Below are 25,360 nucleotides of genomic sequence, written 5' to 3' on the forward strand. Positions count from 1 at the left end.
CAATTTTGACTGTTACTGACCCAGAAGACTTCTGTGTAGCTAAGGTGTGTGTTTTCTGCCTTTTATTTAAGGGAGAACAGAAACTGCACGACATAGCCTAACACTGTGATCCAAAGAAAGAAGATTGTTAGGGACATTTTAACTCCCAGAGGCTTCTAGGCATAAGATCAATCTACTGTTACATGTGAGACCCACTTAGGGGAGAGTATGCCTTCCTTTGCCTCCCTTTGTGTTTTGACTGGGAGTGATAGAGATTTTCAAAGTGTCTGTTCCTATCTTGCGGCACCTGAATGAGTACTTCAGGCCACTCAGGATTGTGCCGCTGAAATAGGGCTGCACTGACTATCTGCTGGAGTAGCTTCCATGTGCCATTTGCAGGCTTCTCTGCCTGATGGACTGCTGGAGCACTGCAAGCATATGGTAATGTTGATGGAGGTCCATTTCTTTCTGTTTTTTCCTCTTTATTGTCTGAGAATTTCATGCATGTACATAATATGATTTGATCACATCTATCCCTATTCTGACTCCACAAATACTGTTTGCTTCCAGTATCACATACTCCTTTTTGTTTTAACCCATGAAGTCCACTTGGTATTGCCTGCATGTGCATGTGTAGGACTTACACGGGTCTTGTGCATGTACTCACAGCTACCGAGAGTTCATGTGAGTGACTGCCCTGTTATGTCTGGAAAACTCCATTTCCCTATAATCATCTACTACCTTTTCTGTTACAATCTTCCACTCTAGGGTTTGGAGGAAGGAGTATGATATAGATATTCCATTTAAGTCTATGTACTCAAGTCTCATATTATCTCCATGGTAACCAGTTGTATGTCTCTGTGTTCATCACCATCTATTACAAAAAGAAGCTTCTCTAACGAGGGTTAAGAAATGCACTAATCTATGGGAATACAAATGAATTAGGGAACCATTTAAAACTATGCCTACCTAGCAGACTAATTAGTGGTAGATTCTTCCCCAGGATCTACAACATTGCCAGCCATGAGATTTTGGACCAATTATTAACAGTACTGAGGTACTTTAATACTCATTCAGGTACTCTTTCACCTTATGAAAACGGCCTTAAATCCAGTTGGCAAGCGGTTGTCCCACACTCTAACATCTGTACCAGTTGGTGTATCATGCCAAGCCTCTTACTGCTGAAGCTCACAGTGACCACAGCTGAATGAGATTACTGATTCCTTTTCTCCTCGAGTAGCACTCACAGCTTCTGGATGCTAGTCAGTAGGGATGATGCTTCCAGGTCAGTGGCAGCTTGATTTCTCCAGGTTCCATAACTCAAGTTATCTTCAAGAACTGGGTTTTACCATCCACTTCTGAAGAGTAACCAAGAACAATGGGGATTGCCAGGAATTATTGTGAATCTATAGGACCCCACAACTAAAAAAGAAGTAACCCATGTCTTACACTAGACTTTTATTTGATAGCCTATTATATATATATCCTATTATAGGGTAACTCAATTTAAGTTTCATATGTGTATATGTGTACTTTACTAATTTTCTACAGTAATAAGTTTCCATGTGGTTTATTCAAAGGTCTTTGATGTTAGTTGTCCCTCCCCATACTCCCTCTGATACCTTGCCTTCCCATACCCCACCTCATTCAAATATTTTTTGATCAATTATTCCTTGTTTCTACTTTGCATCAACTGTGTTTCATCTACTGAAAGCCTCTCCCATGACTTCTTAGTCATTTCCTAACTCTTATAGGTAAATAGAAGTCCATTCCTTAGTAATTTCATCATTAAAACTTTTCAAGAAATGGACTACAGAGAATTCCTAAGAAACTAAAACAAAACAAAACAAAACAAAAAAAATGAACAAACCTTTCATTCTCTATAAATAAACCCAATGCCTGGCTTTCACAATCTCATCATGGACTAGGACACGTTTCAGAACCCAAGAAATGGGTGTATATCAGGACTTTTCACACTCCAATGTTTAAAGGAGAATTTGCACTCTCACATCTATAATCCCAGAATTACGGAGGTAGAGGTTGGAAGATCAGAATTTAAGGTCAGCCTCAGCTACATAGTGGGTTCAGGAAGGTTGAGGACAGTCTGGAACCCATGAGAACTTGTTTCTGCAAAACTTCGATAGAACAGTATTTAGAGTTATCAAGGAGATAAGCAAGTAGGCATGAAGAATTGTGAATTCTAGAAAATCACAGTCCTCCTCTATCTCACCTGGATGAACTTGTTCCAAGGATAAATGGGAATTTGATGAGCTACCCAAGTAGAGTGGCAGCAAGCTAGCTTGCTAGCATAGCAAAGGCCATCAGAACAGCAAAGAATGCTTGAGCTTGAGAGGGAATTGCTTGTCCATTTTAAATGAACACGTATTATTTCTAAAATAGTCCAGCTAGTAATTTTCTTATTGCCATATTCAAATATGTATAGTTTATCTTAAAATTATTGTAACCTCCCCTTACATACCTTGTCTGTACTTTCACTATAACACTTTTCCAATTCAAGGCTTATTTTCCACATCACAACTTAGTACATGCTACATGTGGATTTGGGAGTGAAGTAAACCCATATCCACATCTTCCTTTGGTACTAAATAGCTGTGTGACTTTGGGCAACTTAGTTAATCTCTCTGGGCCTCCATATCCTCATCTGAAAAGTAAGGTCTATAATAGATCCTACCTCATAGATAGCTACTTGTAAGGACAGAGTGAGATCAAATGTTTAAAACCCTCTATTTAGTCCTGAGAGCAAAATAAATGATCAATAAATTTACCAGTGTAGGTTTTATTGTTATTTCAAATAATATATGTATAGACCATACTTCTATAATATATCATCTACTGGAAATAGTTCTCCTTGATAGGTGGTCACTGTTTCTTATAGTGAGTTGAATGCATCAAAATGTTTTTGCTTTGTTCAAGGAGTGAATATTCCCCTTTCCATTGGGCTTCTGGGTGAGCACAGCAGACTACTTATAGCTCAAGGATGAAAAACAAGAGACACTACTTGACACAGAAAAAAAAAGACCACTCCCCATTATGCCGGCTTCCCCCCTCCTTTGAGACATAGCTGCTGCTAGATGCTTGTGTGCTTGTTAGGGAGACAAGGCTCTACGGCCACCTCCTTGAAGTTGGGAAGCTTTTGCCAATGTGGGCATCAGAATAAGGTTATTTTCATTGCTGTATCTGAAGGAACTGGATCATGCATTTCACACACTCAGAAACAGTGAAATCCCTGACACATAAAACAGGATGGCAAGGAATGCCCACACTAGCCCCAAAAACCTTAATACCTTGCCGGGATCTGATGCAGTGAGGACTGCAGCTCAGGATGTAGCTGAGAGGAGGAGGCACAGGTTTGGCTGGTTTTACACTCACCTCAGCATATCTACACACTAGTGCCTACAAGCCATGGTAAATTGTGTGCTCTGTTATGAAGGTTGGGTAGGGGTGGGAGGGATTTGAAGGTGCCAAAGTCACTGTCAATAAATCAGCTATCTGACTTAGCTTTATTCCTGCTTTTAACAAGTCAGTATTGCTTAAGGCAGGACATCACTCACACGAAACCCTTTTATGGGCATTAAGTATTCTCCCAAATCAACCAAAATGCATTTTTTTAAAAAAGCATTGGTACTATGGAGGGTGGGGGGGAGAGATGTCACAAGGTAAGTACGTTTTCTATGGAGAGATACCATACCTTCCAACTGATCTTAAAAGGAGTCTGTGACCCATAGCAAGCTAAGAGCACAAAGATACTTGGTTTTGCTTGCCCCAGACCAGTTGATGTATATAACCACAACACTTAAAGATTCCAATTAGTTGGTCAGGGCAGTGACAAAATCAGTCAGAAGCCTTTTGTGGCCAAACAGCTGATAGATTGTTCAATCGGTTGTTGTAGACTCATGTAGACAAAGCCTGCAAGCTTGGGGAAGCCAGGCCTCCCCATGTCAGCCTGGGGCGACAGCCCCCATCCCGCCAGGCCCTGGGGAGTGAGTCCTTCCTGCCCGGCAGCTCCTTTGCTCATGAGCTGGCCCGAGTCACATCCACCTCCTCGTACAACACCTCAGAGGCAGCCCCCTGGGGCGGCTGGGATCCGAAGGCCTGGAGGCAGGTGCCTGCTCCACTACTGCCTAGCTGCGATGCTGCAGGTAAGTCACTTCCCCCATGCCTGCCTCGCTTTCCTCCTCTGTCAAGTGGGGCACAACCCCCTGCTCAGCCTGCCCACCTGCCTCACAGGGATTGGGAGGAACTCAGGAGGTGACAGCTCTGAAAAGTAGGCCCTTTGCAACCAACAGGGCTCTGTACATCTATGCAGGATTTCTACTGCCTTCTAGATTACTTTTTTCTTAGCATTCTTTGGCAAAGTGAGGAACTCAAGCAAACAGTATAGTCCAAGCACCTTGGCCTTAACTCTCTCCCATTGACACCCACTTTCTAACACTCATTTGCTTCTATGCTTGACTGCCTGCCTGCCTGCCTGCCTGACCCTGTGTCCCAGAAGGCAGGCTACACCTCCAAATCTCCTACCCAGTGCCTGACTGTCTGATACCCAGTGAGAATTCAGGAAATTCAGGAACTCCATCTTCTGATAGTGCTCTGCTATGGGCCCCACATCCCAGTTTATTCTGTGGCCTCACTCAGGAGTCACGCTCCAGAGGCATCTAGGTCACCGCACAAAAGGATGGGCAGTCTAGGGAGACATGATTCAATGTCTATGCCAAGACTACCAAAGCTACCTATGAGTTTGGCTCAACCTCTCTCAATCCTAGAGTCTAGAAGAAATGACTCGACACACCTCAGAGTCCCATTAGTGGCCCAGAGAGCAAGGTGATGGATACCAGCCTTGGCAGATTTCATTTGAACCATAAAGTTATTGTTCTGAGGCATGAGATATCAATGCCCACAGGATGTCTGTCCTGTTTGTATAGAAACCTGCAGAAGATGGTCATCGAGCTGAAAGGACCTCCAGAGATTCTGGCCTTTAATGGAAATTCTGCTTTAGTACACACAGCTTTGTTCTCTTTATCCTATGTGCCCCGGCCTGGAAGAACAAGCCGTGCTTTCCAGTCAAGGGCTATTGATTTCTCTCTCCCTAGAAGTCACAGCACTTCTTAGCTTCCCCCTTTTCAGCTGAAACCAGAAGAATCTTGTCCAGCCCAAAGCGCCCAGGGAAACTGAATTATCAAACCCTCAGGAGACTCCATCCACTCTGAATATCATGTTTTCCCCCAGCCCTGCCCAGCTCTTCCTTGGCCTTAGAAGCCACATGAGAAGATTCCTGCTAGTTTGCCTGGAGAATTCCTATTCCCAACACCACAAATTCTATGCTTAGTCCAGTGCCTTTCGTGATGCAGTGAAGGCTCAGGGAGATCTCGCCAATTGAGATTTAGGTCTGCATTCCCTTTCAGTCCCTCTTCACTTCAGCCAGTGGGTCAGAGTGAGCCAGGGGTTTCTTGTACAGAGACAGAAGAAAGACAGGTCTCCTCTGCCTGGGGAGCATCCCTAGCATTTAAAGCAAAGACTGCAGGGATTGGCCAGCCCTGAAACCACCAAGGCTAGGTAGGAGGGGCTTATACGGGCTCTGGTCAAGAGCAAAGACAACCCTAAGGTACAGATGAGCTACACAAGTCATTTAGTTGTTATGACATTTCTTTTGTGAAGCCCTGGTGATGGCTTCAGAATGCTCTAAGGGTAGCCCCGGCAGTTTAAGTGAATCTTGCAGCCATTTATGCAGAGGGGGCACAAAATGATCTCAACAGACCAATACTACACTGGGTCTTGCCTCATAAAGAAATGGTATGGCACATGTGGTTATAGTGTGACCTGAAGGCTCTACTTACGCCTGTCCACTAAGTGTCCCTTCATGTTGCCATAGTGCCTTTAGAAGACAACCTACCTACTTGTGTCTTGTCCATTCCCATGCCTTGTGTAAGCTCCACACATAGAAACATTCAGTAATAACCACATGGTGGGCACAGTCTAGCCGTGAGCATAGCATCCATAAATACTTATCAGCTGACTGCTGAAGTGATTGGTTGAGTTACTCTGTAAGCCTTATCCTTCCAGGTAGTGCTCAGACGGATAGGATTAGGGGACCTCACAGTGATAAGCATGGGGTAGTTGCTTTCAAGTCCAGCTTCCCAAGTCCACAAAAGAAATGCTTTTCCTTGTGGAGTAATAGACACACTATGCCAAAGCTCATTAACCCTTGGAATAAAGAACTGAGTGCCTTCTGTAGCCTAGTCGGCTTGCTTCCATAGGGGACACTTAAAGGGCAGTGCCTGCTGCAAGAGCCGTTGGGTGGGAGGTGCCTTGTCGAGAAAACAAGCTCCTTTTCTCTCTTTCTCCTTTCCCCTTCTTCCTTCTTTTTCCTCATCTCTGTCACCTCCCCTTTTCCTTTCCTCTCCTTCCCTGGAATCTCCCATCTCCTGCTCCTCCTCCCCGTTCATCAGGGTCTCTTTCCTTTGCCCCACTCTCTATTCCTCTCCTCCTCACTCAGTTCTTCTCTCTCTCTCTCTCTCTCTCTCCCTCTCTCTCTCTCTCTCTCTCTCTCTCTCTCCCTCCCTCCCTCTCTCTTTCTTTCCTATCATCCTCTTCTTCCCTCCATCAATACTCTATACTAGAAGATCACAGGATAGGTAACTTTTGTCTAAATCAAGCTACAATCCAGGGACCTTTTGTGGGACATACATCTAATTCCTGCTGGTTTCCATGACCCTACCCTCACATTGGAGAGTAAGTCCCTTTGTGTAACTGTTGAGCTGGTAACACCTGATTTTCCCTCTTTGAGAATGAGAGAGCAGACCAAGGCTGTGGCACAGAGGGCCACAGAAGACCTCAAGATGCTAACTAGATCTGATGTAGCACACGCTCACTTCTGGTGGGCTTTGTGTTGAGATCTGTGCTGCTGATAGGCCATGGCAGCATTGGGGCATCCCAGACCTTTTGCCTCTCTCCTACTTGGCACATAAGCTAAGGCAGTAGCTAGTGTCCTAAAAGCCCCAGAGACAAGTGGCAGTTTACAGATTCTTGAGTATCAGCATGAAGTTTCCAGAAAGGCAGGACCTGTTGGTGAATGTGGTTAAACAGAGCCAGGAAAGGGTGTTCCAGGGTAAGATCTGGGGCTTTAGTTACCTGAGACTTTCTGCTGGTCCAGGCCCTAGGCTTCCTAGCTTAGCCACAAAGGGAGAAACAGCCTTGAGCTCCCACAAAGCCTGCTGGTCAGTGTCCCATACAATTGCAGTTCTGGAAACTTGACTCATGTAATGACCCCTCCATATGTGCTTAGAAAAAGCCACCAGACCTGGGCTATCCCTCACAAGAGGGACTGTCACTAAGCAGCAATTCTCAGCCACCATTTCCTCCTGGTCACTGAAACCATTTGTCATTTCCTGTTTTCTCCATTTTCCTATGGCTCTAATTGTCAGTGTCAAAAGGCAACAACTGTTTTCTTGGGGCTTATCTTTGTAGCACATTGATTCAGAACAAAGGATGGGAGCCTTGTCTGCAAAACAAAGGAAGCAGCCTCCTCTGGAGGCCTGGAGAGAATGCCTGGCGCCCTCTGCCAGGGACTGCAGGACCCTGGTGGGAGCAATGGGCTTCAGGGCAAAGAGCCAGTTCATGGAGGACACACAGACCCAGGGGTCTTATGGAGCTGGCTGTCAGCATCCAGACAAGCATGGAAGTCCTGTTAGGCCCTAGCCAAACTTCCCCTAGACACACCAGAGGCTCTAGGATGTATTCTTTCTTGGACAGAGACTTCCCTGCATCCTATTTAGGCTTGTGAACCTGACCCAGGTCTACAGTACTCTCTCTTATCTGATAGGCCAGGTGGACTAGGATCCCATCCTTTGACTGCTACCTCAAGTCAGCCTTTCTTTCTGTCTACCATGCTGCTGGACATACTCTCCCTGTCCATCTTCCCCTCTATATTTTTCTGCCCTACCCTGATTTCTGTTGGGTCACACTCCTACCCCCCATCTGACCCTGCCCTTAGCCCCAGACAACACTGATACTTGAAAACTAATGAAGCAAACAGGGATGGTATCCAGATGGGTGTGGGCATCGGTGGCCTTACAGGCAGGAATGAGTGGAGCACTGGGTCTACAGTCAAAGAGGCATTGTACTTGCTAACCAGGTTGCTGTGGGCTGTCACTTAATCTCTTTTGAACCTCACATGTCACATCAGTAATCTGGGGACCTGGTATCCCTAGGAGGAAAAACAGAACTGAAATAGCCATCTTTAGAAATGGTCATCCACCCAGAAAATCTTTAGGCAGATTCAGATGGACTGGCCTGGGCTTGTCACATGACCCCCCCCCCTCTGAGTTATGGCCTCATGACAGGAAACAGTGGGTGTGAAGTGCTCCGGACAGTAAGACAGATCCACCCCACCCAATTCCCTCTAGACCCAGTGCTTTAGTAGGAAGAGAGTAGCTCTGCTGGTCAGCTGAGATGAAGCCTCCCTCCCTGCAGCACATCCCAAAAGCCCCAGTCATAGCAGAGGCAAGAACTCCACAGGAAGCTACCTAAGGGCACAGTAGAAAAGCAAAAGCTGGTCTCGGGAAATCGCTTATGCTGTAGTCAGTCTCCTCTGTGCCATGTGTTTGTCCTCTCTGCCTTGGCAGGAACTAAGGCCAGGAGCTGCTGCCAGGCTTGTGAGCTGGGCACACTCCCAAGCACTGGCCTTCCGCTCCACCCACTGCCACACCAACCCTTCTCAGTGCAGAGAAGGGCTTCTGGGAGCATTTTGGTGGAGAAACTGGCCCTACCCAGGTATCCCATATCCTAAGATCCAATCTGACACCTGGGGTCTCCAGGCCAGCAGGTGACCTAAGGGTGTGTGCTTCCTGGCAGCAGCCTTTGAGGGTTGGCATATTTGCAACAGACTATTTGAGAAGGGGAGAGAAATGGAGGTGGTAAAAGAGGGTGAGTCGTGACCTGTTATAGTCAGGTCCTGCCAACATGAGGGGCTCAGAGCAAGCTGTGGCCACTATGTCTGGCCTTCAGCCTTCATCAGTAGCCTGGCTACATTTTTGCCCATAATCCCATGGTTTGGAATCCCCTAATTCCAAACTGAGTGTGGGGCCTGAGACCCTGAAGTAGGGCCTCTACCACCTGAACACTTAGTGTACTTGGAGATAAAGACAGGAAGTTCCTCCTACTCTCTGAATCAGGTCAGGAGGAAGGGAAATGGCCAGTGAGTGTATGGCTACTCCTGGTGTGGGATGGTATGTCCGTCTGACCATGTGACTATCCAGGAACATCTGCACCAAGATTCAGGATTCCATGAAAGTCCTGTAGAAACTGGCCCAAATAGCCCAGAATGTGCTCTACTCCAGCCCTAGCACCCCAGCTTACCAGCCATCCCTTGACTGTGTAGTTAGAAGTATTTATCCCTATCCCCCATTGCTTACCATCCTCTGGATATAGCTACTTTATCTGAAGCTCCCAGAGTGACATGCCCAGATACCTGTTAGTACTATGGGTATAGTTTGGCCAAATCAGAGTAGTATAAGACGGTCACCTCCCTCCTTCTTCATACTTTACTTCTAATAATGCAGCCTAATGTTACATTTGCTCTTTTGGCAACCATATCTCACTGCTGACCCATCTTGAGCAGACTGGCATCCAAAATGTCTGTTTTTCTGTGTACTCTTGCTATTACCCTCTCCTGCCCCATCCTATGCTGTTGCAGTTGGTTTCCTTAACCCAAATGCAGGCTCTTTGTGTCTATTTGTAGGATCTTGCTGGGAGGGTGGGGCATGCATGCGAATGTATGTTGATGTGTCCACTCATGCTTTTGCTGTACCAAAGTCAAGTCCTAGGTCCCTACACAGCAATACAAGGCTGGTGTTTATTGGTATCTGTAATCTAATATGGCCTTTCCATCTTCTATTTAGCCAGAGAAGCAGAGATCAGGTCCTATGGCAATGACCCCTAAACAGCAGAATGTGTGTATCGCTCAGCAGATGACTCAATTTCAAGGTAAGTAGAAAAGATCAGCGTTTCCCAACGGAGCCAGTGAGGTGGATGGAGCGTTGCTTCATTTCTGCCGTGTGAACAGGAAGAAGTCTGGAAGTCACATGAGTGATGCCCAAGATAGGGGTCTGAGAGTAATTCACCTGCCTCTAAGAGCACAATCCAACCCAATGGGAGCCCTGCTCATATGGTTCCAGTATCACTTTAAGTGAACAGATTGATTAAATGAAGTCCAATCCCTTAAGGTCCCAGTTCTGTTGTTCTTGCTGTTGCTCATTGCTATCTGGAGACAGGGTCTCACTCTGTAGCCCAGGCTGCTCTTAAACTCCAGCTGTCACTGTGCCTCAGCCTCCCAATCTGTTTGGCTTACAAAAGTCCATCACCATCACCCCACCTTCATTGAGAAACAGGCCCCTTTGGACCTTGCCCTCCCCTCTAACATACATGTTCCAATTTATTTCTAATGGATTTCATGGCCATTATCTCTGGACCTTCTGGTATGGGGTTTGAGATACTCTGCCCTAGATATTGGTTGTGTGGGAGCAGAGTTACTCCCACAGCCACCACAGATAACTAAGGATTCTTATCCTATATTACACCTATCAATGTCATTGATATTTATTGACAGTAGTCAGAAAACCCCAGCTCCTGCTTCATGGAGCTCACAGATGCACCAAGGGGCTTTGGGGATGTGCTTCTGGGAGCGAGGCTCCATCTCAGCTGACCAGCAGAGCTACTCTCTTCCTGCTAAAGCACTGGGGCTAGAGGAAGTTTCCTGTTTCCCCACCACAGACAGCCCAGGTCATGAAACTTCCGAGTTTTCCCTCTTTAGTAAGGACCGCCACTGTACTTCAGATCAGAACTGTGTGAGCCTCTAGTCTGTACACTGACACTGCCTAGGCTGTGGGACTTTGGAGGGAACAGAATTCTGTCTTCACTCCTGTGTATTGCATTTATCAGAGGGAAAAACTAAAGCAAGCTCTGCCCTCTGTTGTCTAAGAGGCTGAGCTTTCTTGCCCAGGCCTGCCTTCTACAAAATAGGAACTGTCTGTTGAGGGATGGAGAGTGTCAGAATATTAGAGTAAATGTAGTCCTAGCACCTGCCCTCACAGAGCCTCTAATATACATGAAGAGGCAGTCAATTCCGTCGGCATTTCAAGTCCAGCATTACTTGCTCTTTGTAGAGCAGTGGTTCTCAACCTGTGGGGCAAGACTCTTTTCTGGGGTTGACCTATCCTTTCACAGGAGTTGCATATCAGCTATTCTGCATATCAGATATTTACATTATGATTCTTCACAGTAGCAAAATTACAGTTATGAAGTAGCAATGAAAATAATTTTGTTGTTGAGGCTCACTACATGAGGAACTGTATTAAAGGGCCACAGCATGAGGAAGGTTGAGAACCACTGTTGTAGAGGATGCTGTGAGTACACAAGACCTTCATTCAAGGCTGCAAGTAAAGGAATAAGGCAAGTTAGTAGGGACTGGGAGAGATAGTCAAGGGTATGAATGGAGACAACATTGGGCCTGCAGCTCCTGCCCAGTGACCATAGCCCAAATAGAGGACACCTTTGGAACTAATCCATATGTCTCTTTCCATGCAGCAGTACAAGAACAAGTCATCTCCAAGTGTAATCAAACCAAGAAGAGTCCCCCATCCAACCAGCAAAAGATGCCACCCAAAAATGAGCTCCTTCAGGACAATCAGATTCCAAGAATATTACCACCCACAAGTCACATGGGTCATCAACTCTGAAGAAGCAGCAAATCAACACCGGCCTTCCATTTCCCATCTCCTCAGGCTTGGGTCAGGATCCCCTGAATAGTCTTGGCTCTGTCTGTCCCAAAGCCAAGGCCATACCCTTAGAAGTGCCCCTGTCCAAGCTCTGTATAAGTCTCCTGGGCAGCCAATCCTTGACTCCCCACCAACTCAGTCTCCCCAGTGTGCCAATGATGTCTTCAGTGTTCAGTAATGCAGTCTGGACAGTGGCAGCTGCAGCTGTAGCCACGCCAGTTTCAAAGGAATCACCCCTGAGCCAAGTAGATAATAGAATTGTGCCGCATTTTGATAGCAACTCCATCATCTTTGCCAAGGCACCCAGGAGTATACATACCCCCAACAGATCTAGTATTTCCGTCTCAGAAGGTTGTGGTTCAGGCCAATCAGATGGCCCCAGGAGCCAGGCCTGGCCAGAAGGTGTGTGCTGCTCTGGCCAGCCACAGATTCAGCCTACTGGGCAATCAGAACCTTGTGCAGAACCCAGCACAGGGGCCCGTGCCTGTGTTGAGCACCAAGTCCCTCCAACAGAGCATAGCCAGCTGCTCTCCCATGAGTCCTATTCAGGGACTAGAGCCTCCAAGCTATGCAGCTGCTACTGCTGCTACTAGCCAGTCCCTAGGTACATTGATTAGAATGGGCACATCCCCTGAGACACAGGACAATGTCTGATTTCACCATCATCTGCAGGCAGTGAGGTGGATTTCATGGAAGAGCTTTTGGAAGGCTCCAGTGTGGCCCCAGATGAAGACTGGGTGTGCAACTTGAGGCTGATAGATGACATTTTGGAGCAGCATGCTGCTGCCCAAAATGCTACAGCCCAGAATGCTGACCAAGTCACCCAGGGTGCTGAGGAGCTATACATCAAAGTAGGGTGCTCCAGAAAAGCCCCATACTGTCACTCAAAGGAGTGGCCTGAATCTGCAGCCAGCTTGAAACTGGCCCCAGACACCCACACTAGGGTCCTAGTCTGAATCGTATCAGCCCTGCCCGTCCCTTTATCTACCTGATAAACAAAAAGCTGGTGATTTTTCAAGCTACTTGTACATATTTGAAAATTTTGTAAATGGTTTTCCTAATCATAAATGACAGAAGTATTTATACTTGGTTTTGTGGCTTTGTAAATAAAGTGGCAGCTTTGGTTTCAATAGAGTTGTGTTTATTATACATTGTTCCAAATATGCAGACTGTGTTGTTCGCTCCAGTGATAACCTTGTTAAACCAGGTGGCTGAGTCACTGAGGTTTTCATGCCACGAGAGACGTGGATGTGACCAAGGGGTGTTGTGCAAACTGACAAATGCCAAATAGAAAGCCACTTGGTCATTAATTTCCACTCCATTACAAACTGTACTACCCAATGTGACTCTTAGTCTTTTGCAAGCCTTTAAGTCTCAGCTAGTTCTTTCCTAATGAACATTTACAGCAAAAGTCACCGTATGGTATCTTGTCCCACAGACACACTCATGGGAGGCCAAGAGTGTCCTTTAGGTTTGGTTAAGAGAGGTGCAGAAATAGCCTGTGAGCTGAGCACTGTGTGAGCTGGCCACCTTGAGGAACTAGAGCGTTCCCTTCCCTTTGTCACCTATGGTGACCTTCAGCTGCAGAGAAAGCCCCAGCTTTAGATAGCTTTGGTGCACCATCACAGAGTGATGCTTTAAAGTCTGCTTTAAACCATTTGACACTCATTTTGATGTGAATCTCTGTGGCTTGGGGGGAAAGTCTGTAAACATTAATGGTTGATTTGGGGTTTGTCTTTAATGGTTTCTATTTGCAGTTCTTGTCATGTATATTTAAGTGTCTGTTAGAGAAACTCCACAGCCACTGTCCTGTAAACTTTGCTCAGTGTCCAGATTTTGTGTAATCACATTTTAATTGACACCCTGTATTTTGATTCGACATTTGAGATCTGGCATCTATTTTGAGTCAGTGATTTTTTTTGTTGGATTTTTTTTTCTTTTTCTTTTTTTCTTTTTCTCTTTGTTCTGTAATAAACAGCCAGGAGAAAAGTGTCTCTGTGTTTTCATTTTCTTCAGGAAGCGTGTAGTCCCTACAAACCCAAGTCAGTTCTGACTTTGGTGCCCTCAGAGGCTGCTTCTATCCTATGCATTGCAAAAGTTGCTGCAGCAGAGTCAGGATACTTGTGTGTATGTGCTTGCCTGTGACAAATTTCTCAGCATGTGCTATGAATGTTTCATTAGGGCCCAGAAGAAAGTCAGTTTGACCCCAGTCCTTTATTTTATAGAGGCAAAAACAGGGAACAGGCAACCACTTTGGAAATCCCATGCTAGGGACAGAGGTAGAGAAACACACTCCAAAATTCAGGGGCTCCTCAGTACCATCCTTCTCCCTTTGTGGGAGCACATACTTTTGTGTCCCTGACCAGATCCTGCTGCAGCACTACAATATGGGTTAACTGTGGCTCCAAACAGAACTGAGATCCACTTGCTCCGTCCACTTGAGTTGAGGAGGTGACCCCTGAGCAGTGGGGAAGATTTTGCAGACAACAAACTAGAGAGGGCCACATCTTGCAGAAAGGGCACCTATACATAGAGGTTGGGTAGGGACTGACCCTAAGATGATGATGCGCCTGGCCCCACTGTTCAAGAAGTGAATCTGCACTTCATAGATTGCCTTAAGTCCTCAATGGTATATGCAGGAAACTGTGCACACTTGCATTGTACCCAAAGATCATTTCCCCTGGTTTGGTCTAGCCTGTTCCACACCAAACTCTCTGTTTATTTGGAAACATGAAGTCAGAAGGGTTCAACAAAGGTGCAAGGAGAAATTGGCGGGTTTTCCCCCTTTGGGTCCAGGACACTAATGGGAAGAGGCAAGACCAAGAGCCCCAAGGGTCCAGGTTAGTTGACTCTGTTGGTCTTCCTGTGGAGTTCCTATTCCCTTCAGGGTTGCAATCCTTCTTCCTATTCTTCCATAAGAGTCACCAAGCTCCATCCACTGTTTGGTTATGGGCGTCTGTATCTGAGTCAGCTGCTGGGTGGAGCCTCTCAGAGGACAAACATGCTCCTGTCTGCAAGCATAACAGAGCACCATTACTAGGGTTAGGGATTGGTGCTTGCTTATGGGATGGGTCTCAAGTTGGGCCAGTTATTCGTTGGCCATTCCCTCAGCCGCCGATCCATCATCCCCTGTTCCCGCCTTTCTTGTAGACAGGATGAATTTGGGGTTGAAAGTTTTGTGAGTTGGTTGGTGTCCCTATCCCTCCATTGGGGTTCCTGCCTGGCCATAGGAGGTGGCCTTTTCAGTGGAACCCAATCTTTTCAAACTCTCAGAAGATGCCCATACCCAAAACTCAATGCAGTGACTAAGAGCAACAGTCCCCAGGGATAAAGTAGCCTTCTCAGAGGGTGGCTGGGTAGAAAGTGTCCATAGGAATAGTTCTTATCTGAAATCCCTGGTTTCATTGGCCTCTGCTCATACTGGTCTCTGTTACTGCCTCCTGAGCATTCCTTTTAGGTTCAGATAAGAGATGTGCTATTCAGTTAGTCAGTATACCCACTCCCTAGTAGAATTGTTCATCTGCCTGACATCCTCTATTGTTACAGGTGTACATGGTACAAAATCCAGAGGTTACCTATTGAGATTTCCACGACATTTTTTCCTTCAAAACTTTTTTGAGACTGTCTTGTGTGTCTGTATTTACATCACACCCACCCCTCTTTGCCTTCCTCTAACTCCTCACATTTCTCCTCCCATTCCCTCAAATTCATAATCTCTCTTTAATCGTATCGTTACACACACACATACACAACCTATTGAGTCCATTTGATTTTGTCCATATACACATGTGTTGAAAAGGAGGCACACAGATTGTCATAGAAATGAAGTTTCTTTATTTAAGAAAAAATCAAGGAGCTCCTGAGAATGGAAGTAAGCTAAAGACCTGAGACAGGATCTGGGCCTCAAAAGCTCTGGTCACCAGGTGTCTGCGCCCTTCAGAACTCAATTTCATAGCATCTACCCTTCCCACAACTGTGCATCATGTTGCTTTCTCATGTCTGCCATCCCTTACACATAGCTCCATGGTCATAAATGGTTCCATCCCTCCTCTCTCATTGGGTTCTTTCATTATTAGTCTTGATACCTATTCCTCCTCATGCCTCACTGTCCTGTCTCACCACCCACACATCAAACAGGCCCCAGCTATCAATCAGACAAGTCATGGCGAGAGTTCTTGGACCCACTTGCCCATCCTTCTCTCTTAGTGGTCCCAGGGGAAGCAAAAGTTAGGTACCAAGAAGCTCATTGTCACTTTGTTGATTTTTATGAGACAGAAGCTCAGTAATAATTGCATGTGGTTGTCATACAGTACTGTGAAACAGTTCCTGGCATCTGCTGGTCTGAGAGTGTCTTAGTCAGGGTTTTTTATTCCTGCACAAACATCATGACCAAAAAGCAAGTTGGGGAGGAAAGGGTTTATTCAGCTTACACCTCCAAACCTCTGTTCATCACTAAAGGAAGTCAGGTCTGGAACTCAAGCAGGTCAGGAAACAGGAGCTAATGCAGAGACCATGGAGGGATGTTTGTTACTGGCTTGCTTCCCTGGTGTGCTCAGCTTGCTCTCTTATAGAACCCAAGACTACCAGCCCAGAGATGGCACCACCCACAAGGGGCCCTTCCCCCTTGATCACTAATTGAGAAAATACCCCACAGCTGGTTCTCATGGAGGCACTTCCCCAACTGAAGCTCCTTTCTCTGTGATAACTCTAGCCTGTGTCAAGTTGACACAAAACTAGCCAGTACAGAGAGCTAGATCACATGCCCTGTAAAAGCTCCCTCCCACCTCTCCCAAGATGCCACTTAGCCAGCCCAAGAGCCTCACAGGTCACAGCTAACCATCTTTCAGCTCTTCCAGACCTCTGAGATTCAAAAATAGAAGTGGAGCTTGACCTACTATGTTGGTTCCATGTCACATTCCTAGAGGGCCAAATTTCCCAAGTCACCTACCCTGGCAAACTTGAGGCTGTGTCACGGGAGGCCACAAAACAGAACAACTCCCTAATCACTTCCTGCTACCTGACCATCCTGGTCTCACCCCTCTCCTCTGGTATCAGTGGCTCCTGCTTCTGAGTGAAAGTTGTCACAGGTTGTACAGAAATGTGCACTCCCTCAGTGCTGTCCTCACTGCTCGCACACCCCTATCCCACTAGCCTCTCCTCTATAGGGTTCCTCTACAGAGGAACCTGGCAAGTACCCACTCTTGCTTTTTACTTCCCTTTCCAAGGAGCACCTTCACTTACCTCGCTCTTCCTCTTCCTCCTAACCCAGAATCCCCTGCTCAGTTCCTCCTCCCAAGTCCTCTTGTCAAAACAGCTTCCTTGTAACCATCAAGCCAGGGCAAGCCGCTTACTCCTCAGTACCCATGGGGAGTGCCCCTTCAGCAAAGCTGTGATGTTCCTTGGCTCCTGGACAGGACAATGGGCCATACCTTCTCTAGGGTCCCTGGAGTAAATGTCACCCCTTCCACTACTTATTCATAATCTACAAGGGTGTCTTCATGCTCTCCCTATCTTCTGAAAGCACAGCCAGCATCACAGCACCTCAGTAGCTACTCAATATCTGAGCATCTCAGCTAAGGAGAGTGTAGTACATCTATTCACATCCCTGATTAACTGGGTTCCCCCATTGGTCCCTGAAAGAAATGAAGTAGATAAGTTAGTATTTTCTCTGCTGTGATTAAACACCTGACAAAGCAACTTCAGAAAGGGTTCCCAGTTTAAAAGGATGATGTGGTAATGGCCACCTGAGAGAGTGGACTGCATTTGAAATACATGATGTACATGTCATAATGAAATCCATTAGTATGTATAATTAACATATGCTAACAAAGCCTATTAAAATTTAATATTTTGAGAATTTTCTACAAGAGTACTGTATTTTCATCATGCCTGCCCCTCCCTGTAGCCCTCTACCCCCTCCTATGTCTCTCCTACTTGCTATCAAATTCTTAACCTTTTCATCTATAATTTTATATACACACACAGGAATGCATGCACAATCATCTCCAGAGTCTGTTTAGTGTTACTCATATATACATGTGTTCAAGACTGGCCATTTGGGACTGGATAACCTATCAGGACAGGTCTTGTCCTTAGAGACACTGACTCTCTCTCCCTCAGCATATAGACTGACAATCTATAGTGCTTTGGCATAGCAATTGGTGTGGTTATTATGTAGGTCTTGTTTCAGCAACCGTGAGATTTCATGGATGCAGCAGCCCTGGCATGTGTAGAAGTACCATCTAGCATCAAGATCTTGATTCCTTGGCTCTTACATTCTTTCTTCCTGCTCTCCCATGTTGTTCTCTGAGTCTAAGGTTTAGGGTTGTTGCATTGTAGTGTATCAATTGGGAACTCTATGCTTACTTACTCTATGCATTTTGACCAATTGTGGGTCTCTGTTTCAAATAGAGGGTTTTTAAAAATGAGAACTGTACACATTTGTATTAAGAATTCTGTTGGCAGGGGCTGGTGAGATGGCTCAGTGGGTAAGAGCACCCGACTGCTCTTCCAAAGGTCTGAAGTTCAAATCCCAGCAACCACATGGTGGCTCACAACCATCTGTAACAAGATTTGACGCCCTCTTCTGGAGTGTCTGAAGACAGCTACAGTGTACTTACATATAATAAATAAATAAATCTTTAAAAAAAAAAAAAGAATTCTGTTGGTTGAAAATTTTACTGGTTTAGAACAGTAGCAGTAGTGGGTTATACTCTACAGTCTATGACCTCTCCAGTCCCAAGTAGTTGGCTAGGCTTACAGTACCAGGAATGGGTGATCTCCTATTAAATGCTTCTTCTTCTAACCTCATTGGGCACTGTACACATGTGGAGCACAGACATACATTCAGGTAAGATACCTAATCACATAAAAAAAAATAAATATTTTTTTAAAGGAGAGAAAAAGTGCCCATGGAGACCATGCTGCCCACATCCAGAGTAAGTCTTTCCACATGTATTAAACCTTTCTGGATACACCCTCACAGATATATGAAGAGATTATCTCTTAACTCAGGCCTGCTCTTTCATGATGTCCCCTGAGTCTAAAGTCATTTGAAATCCTACCAAATAGACAATTAAAAACAAGACTTGGATGAAAGCCCTTGAAAGCTGCTGGATTCCTCTCCTCAGATCTTGACTGGTCTAGAGTTCCAATACTATCACCTTAGTATCACATACTTACTGAAAGTTCTTCCATGAGGACTGAAGGACAGAAGTTATAGAGGTAACAGCTTCTAAAGAAGATGCCTGAAGGCCTTCTACCATTTCTAAGGAGCAGGTGCTTCTCCCCCAATTCATGCCATCATCTCTCTTCAAGCACTGATGCCAATCCCAGGGAACCCAAAAGGAATAGCCAGAAAGATGTGCTAGCCAGCACTGTCTCACTCTTCTTTTACAACAGGCCCAGGTCATATGAGGGGGAGGTGTGTCCAGGACCATAACCTGTGTACAACCTTTTATCTGCCACTTGTACTCCAGCCATGAAATCATAGGCTTGGAACACAGGTTCAGAAGCATTTTGCTTAGTTTTCCTGTGATGGGGCCATTCTGATTCAACCCATAAAACTAGTATCTCTGTATCAGATATTTGAAAGTAGGCACAAATGATTCCCATCATCATTAAGTCAGCTCGAATTTCAATGTGTTCATCAGTATTATAGTAGATAACCAGAACCAGTATGAGTTTTTGCATACACACACAGAGAAAGAGAAAGAGAGAGAGAGAGAGAGAGAGAGAGAGAGAGAGAGAGAGAGAGAGAGAGAGAGAGACCTGGCTAGCTAAACCCAAAATCACAGGACAGGCCAAAACCTCACAAAACCTCAGGCAGGAATTGCTAATGTTGAAATCCTTTGGCAAAATTGCTTTCTCCACAGGAAAATTTGTTTGCTTTTAAATTCTTTCAACAGACTAGCTGGGGTCTAACCATGTTTTATAGGATAATCACCTTTATTTAAATCACCTAATTGCAAGTGTTAATCACTACTGCAAAGTATCTTAACAGCAACAGAGCAGTGTGTATAAATGATAAACTGACTGCTAGAAGTTAGCCATCCTGGAATGAAACAACCCACAAAAAGAAGAGCATTGGCACAAATGCATTAACAGTAGAAGAGTAATCAGTTTTGCTAAGGTTAATGAAGAAAACAATGATTGAGGGAAGGAGGAAGAGAGACAGACACAAAAAGACAGAGAATATAAATGATGAATAAGAAGCCCATTTTGTTGAGACTGGTTGTAAGTTAAGAGCAGTCTCCTTCAGATAGGTTTCTTTGAGGTAATGACTTTTGAGCTAAGTTGTTTTGGTTTTGAGTCTCTTGTATCTCAGGCTTGTCTCAAACTCTGTAGTGAAGGATGCCTTTAGGCTCCTGTTTCCACCTCTCAAGGGCTAAAATCACAGGCATGAACCACAATGCTAAACTTTGAGCTGATGATCCAAAGCAAACCATGCATTGAGGCAACCAAGCATGTTCTAGGCAAACAAAACAGCAAGCACAAATGCCAGGAGGAACAGAAAGATCACTGGAAAGGAGACCAATGGGCATCGGGAGGAGTCAAGAGAAGGGTGGAGACATGAGAAGGCGGAGATCACCCAGTGCCACATTAGAGCTGCCTTGGGTCATTCCTGTTGCCACATTAGGAATGGCACTTGGATAATGGACAAAGACCAATAAGAAGGGCCTCTATCTGTCCATCTCTCCCCAAAATTTTTTGTGAGCAACTCTAATCAGGGGTGCAAGATCATAGTCATAGTTTCTTCTGCTTCTGGCATTCTCTTATTCAGTGCAGGATATCAGAAGTTCAAAGCTAGCCTTGAAGCCAACTTTGGTTCATGAGACCGTATTTGGTTAGTATTTATTATCAATTTGACATAACCTAGAGTTGCCTGGGAAGATGGATCCTCAATTGAGGAATTGCCTGGATCAGACTGGCCTCTGGCCATATCTGGGAGAGACTGTCTTGATTCATGATTGATGGAAGGGTCCAGCACACTGTGGTAGGCATGTCTGGACTGTATAAGAAAGCTAGATGAGCATGGGCCAGGGAATGAGCCAATAAGCAGAGTATGTCCATGGTTTCTGCTTAAGTTCCTGCCCTGCTTTCCCTCAATGACAGATTGTAACCTGAAAATGGAAACTGAAATAAACCCTTTCCTCCTTTTAGTTGCCTGTGGTCATGGTGTTTATTATAGCAACAGAAGAGTGAACTAAAACAGACCCTTTCTCAAAAACTGGAGACAAAACTAAAGCCAAAAAGACCATGACCCTGGCTATAGAAGAAGAAAAGGAGACAGACCAGTCGGCTTGGGAATGAGAAAGATGACACTACAAATCAGTAAGGAAGCTGAGCAAACTGGCTTGTCATTTAACAACAAAACAGCTCCTCTGCCTCTCTCCTGGCATCAAGTAAATTCCCAGTACTTTCAAGGTTGAAATGGAAAACAAAATAACATGGAAAGTATTACACTAAAACAAATGTAGAGTTTTTATAATATCAGGATGGATCAAACTTTTTAATTGTGATATAAATCCAGGAACTGCCATGGGAAAAAATGACAAAGTTGCCCACACAAAATGTTTAAAACTTGAAAAAGGAAAAAAAGATACCCTAAATTCAAAAGATAAATGACAAAATTAGAAAAATGCAATATGTGACATGTTAATTTTCCTACAATTCAAAATCAAAGAGTATATTGTTGGCCAAAATTGAGTACAAGACTTTCATGGGAATGCTTTTTTTAAAGTATTCCCAATCATAAAACACACACACACACACATACACACACACACACACACACACACACACACACACACATACACACACACACACACACACACACACACACATACACACACACACACACACCATCACACACCATCACACCATCACACCATATAGGTAAACTCTGGGCTATTAGTACAATGAAATGCTACTTATCAATAAAATTATATTCTTCAGCAATGAAAAAAGATGAGGAACTGATGCTAAGAAGGACTGCAGCATCTTCAAATGCAGAATACTCTGGAAGAAGTCAGAGACGAAAGCAGATAGACTATATAATTCCATTTAAGTCGAGTGCTACAGTAAGTCAAGTAATATGTGCTGAAGAACTCTATAAAGGTATCTTCTTCAAAGGTGCAAATGGGGGTTGCTGGACTGAGGCTACCCTGGGCTACATAGTGAATTTCAAGCAAGTATAAAGCTACAGAGTGAAATCCAATTTAGTAAAAGAGGGTTAGGGAACATGAAAGATTTTCTAGAGTGATAGAAGGTTCTATATCTTTATAAAGATATGTTACACAGGTGTATGCATTTCCTCAGAGTTGCTTATGTACAAGCAAGGTTTCTCCTATAATAAAAGATTCTCTTTTTTTCAATTTTTTATTAGATATTTTCTTCATTTACATTTCAAATGCTATCCCGAAAGTTCCCTACACCTTCCCCTCCCCCCTGCTCCCCTACCTACCCACTCCCACTTCTTGGCCCTGGCAGTCCCCTGTACTGAGGCATATAAAGTTTGCAAGACCAAGGGGCCTCTCTTCCCAATGATGGCCAACTAGGCCATCTTCTGCTACATATGCAGCTAGAGACAGGAGAATTCTGAAATTTAGTTAATACTCTACTTGAGTGCTTTGAAGTAAAATGTGTGGCTATCTGCTACTTTGGAGCATATAAAATATATTAAGATGTATGTTACACTAATACTTAAGATGACTAGTGGATGGATGAAAGAATGGGTAGAAATATAGAAGTGTGGCAAATAGAATGATGTGTTAATGTAGAAAGGAAGAGTTGAGTCTGTAGGTATACACTATACATTTGTTCATAATGTCTAGGTTGGAAAAATTGTATCTACTGGTGTAAAAGTGGCATGGATGCTGTAAGAGTAACCAGCTTTGTTTTGTTTTGTTTCCTTTTATTTTGTTTAAAGCCTGCTTCACTACCAGGCGTGGTGGCACACGCCTTTAATCCCAGCACTTGGGAGGCAGAGGCAGGCAGATTTCTGAGTTCGAGGCCAGCCTGGTCTACAGAGTGAGTTCCAGGACAGCCAGGGCTACACAGAGAAACCCTGTCTCGAAAAACCCAAACCAAAAAAAAAAAAAAAAAAAAAAAAAAGCCTGTTTCACAAGAGGAACTCACACACAGTACTGTTAATCATGTTAATTAGGCCCTAAACCCATGACTGTCTAGGACATAGGACATAGAAAGAACCTAATACCGGAAGAGGCTGAAAGGGGCTACATGTTCTAGTAAATGGTTCTACAGCCAAGCATTGCTAACTGAACTCGATGGCACATGAAATTGGGTAGGATAATGGTGTGGAGGATAGGGAGGGATTGGAGGGGAAAGAAAGAGGGATAGGTTTGATCAAAACACAAGGTATGTACATATATGAAATTCTCAACAAATAGATTTTCAAAACATTTAAGAAATATCAAAGCAAAGTATGAATTTTCAGAACATCATTCCATGGGTGTCTAATCCATGGCCCACAGGTCACATTGGTCCAAAATACCTAGGAATATGTCCAAATAGAAAAACATCAGCTTACTTACAAACAATATGATGTTAAAGAGGGGGCTCAGTTGCACAATTCACAAGTGTGAACTTTGTAAGTGACAACATAGGGTCAAAATGACAAAAGACTGGACATGCTGGAACCTTGGTCTTATCTCCAATTTGCTGTTTAAGCAGGTCATGCAGCTTTTAGGAAGCTAAAATTTCTCGGGAGACATTTTGCTTTGATTTGGGCATCACAGCCACTTGTGATGCTTTGGAAAAATGCTCTTGCCATGCAGCTCACCCCAGATGTTTAGAAAGCCTCAAAAATCCACATGTCTGAGATCAGGATTCCAGTTCCCAAACTTGGCTAGAATCCTTTTTCAGACTAACTTGGGCCAACTTGCAAACCTTGAGTATTGCCTTCCTGTACTGATCTAAAGACCCCAAACAATTAGGCCTCCGTGGCCTCACCATAGACATCAAACTCAAGTTTAGCTATGGAACCATCCCGGGTGCTCTTAAAAGAAACTTGTCAGGGAGACACAGCGACCATCTTTCTCCCACAGAAGCACTGAGCTAGAAGCTCAATAATGTGCCCCTTTACTGGAAAGAATGCACTATGAACAGGTCTATGAAGGGAAGGCTTGGAAAGGGGCTACTCAAGCATCATTTTGGATGTTGTGGATGCTCAGCATGTAATCCTCACTCGGCATTTTCTCCAGCAGAATAAATAGGAACTTAACTTTGATTAGAGTCATTTTATAAATTGTTCTTTCAGCTGCAGAGAAGGGAAAACACTCTCAGCAACCCCCCTCTGGAGTGCTGGTTAAGGGCCAGGAATTAGTCCATTAGCCCTGCTACTACTATTCCCTTCTGCTGAAAGAGTTGTGCCAACAACCAACTAGGGAAAGGGGCTACAGAACTGGGATTTGAGTGTTTCCTCATCTATGGAAGAGAAATTCTGAAGTCCCTGATACTAGAAGCATCTAGATATATGGATAGACATATGTTGTCAGTGAAAACAAGGGTCCTAACAGACAGCAAGAAAATGAAAATTTTGCTGAAGAATCAAACTAGCATCAGATTGCATCCAATAGCCACACAACTATCCAAGCTTTCCACTATCCACACAAGGGTCACACGGAAAGACAAGCTGGGGGATGAAGGCTATCTGTTTAAATCAGTCTTCCTTCCTTCCAAGTTCTTTATAGTTTAAAGTAATTAGTTTTATTTGCATGCCTCTGGATTTCAGAATACTCCATTCTTTTCTAAAGGTTTGCCATTCTTTGACACATCATGTATGTTTTCAGATTCTAAAGTCAATATTATAAGTATGAGGCAAAAGACTTTCAAGATAAAGAAATGTGGAAAAGACTGGATTTTATATCACATTGTTTAGGTAAAACACAATTGGCAAAAAAATGAAAATGTTTAGCACTATAAAAATCCTTTCCATGTTAAGTACCAAGTAAAAGGGTTTAAAAGAACTTACCATTCAAATTTCATTTTGCTCAAAAAAATTCTCTCCCACAGCCATAGCTGATGCCCTCCAAAGTGCAGGCCCCTGCATCGCTCCTGCCCAGCCCCTGCTCACTCTTCCATCTGATCTTCCACTTGTAGAAAAGGAAGTGTACATACTTGCCCTGAGGTGGGATTGCTTGAAGAAACCAGACCAGGTTCCATCCTTGACACTCAGGGTGACAGTAATTCCAGAAAGTTTACTCTACAAAAACAATAGGATAGGTACATCTAGGCTCTTGCTATAGTAATAGAGTCTCACCTCAGGGTCAGCCTTGGTCAGAAAGGCTTCCCCCACCCCTGGGAGCAGTAGTCAATATACCCACTCATAACCGCTCAAAGGGCTCAGAAGAAGTAACTGTTAGTGCCCATGCCTAAACAAGATAGCTGAATCATCCCTTCCAAGGCTCAAGAAACACTTTGCAAGAATGAATACAAAAGGCAGAGAATGGGGAGCCGTGTTGTGAAACACTGTCTTCTAGACACGGCATGGCTATTGCATCCATGAAGTTACAAGAGCAATGTCTAGCAGTACAAGGCTGCTGGGGCTCATCAACATTCCATCAATGGAG

At 44.5% G+C, this 25,360-nt stretch overlaps 1 protein-coding gene across 5 annotated transcripts in view; it reads left to right on the forward strand.

The window, feature by feature from the left end:
- Positions 1-13,760, forward strand: part of Mamld1 (mastermind-like domain containing 1) — a 106,021-nt gene extending 92,261 nt beyond the window's left edge. For 2 of the 5 annotated variants that reach the window (NM_001081354.2, NM_001256048.1), the window contains 3 exons: positions 3,890-4,139; positions 9,894-9,978; positions 11,578-12,421. In NM_001081354.2, coding sequence (NP_001074823.2) covers positions 3,890-4,139; positions 9,894-9,934 — 291 coding nt within the window. In that variant the 3' untranslated portion in view covers positions 9,935-9,978; positions 11,578-12,421. Of the gene's footprint in view, positions 1-2,913; positions 4,140-9,893; positions 9,979-11,577 lie in introns of all 5 variants that reach the window. The other 3 variants (XR_001782752.2, XM_011247622.3, XM_017318531.2) reach the window with 3 other exon arrangements.
- The last annotated feature ends 11,600 nt before the right edge of the window (positions 13,761-25,360 follow it).

The sequence above is a fragment of the Mus musculus genome, chromosome X (genome assembly GCF_000001635.26).
Source record: "Mus musculus strain C57BL/6J chromosome X, GRCm38.p6 C57BL/6J".
Taxonomy (NCBI): domain Eukaryota; kingdom Metazoa; phylum Chordata; class Mammalia; order Rodentia; family Muridae; genus Mus; species Mus musculus.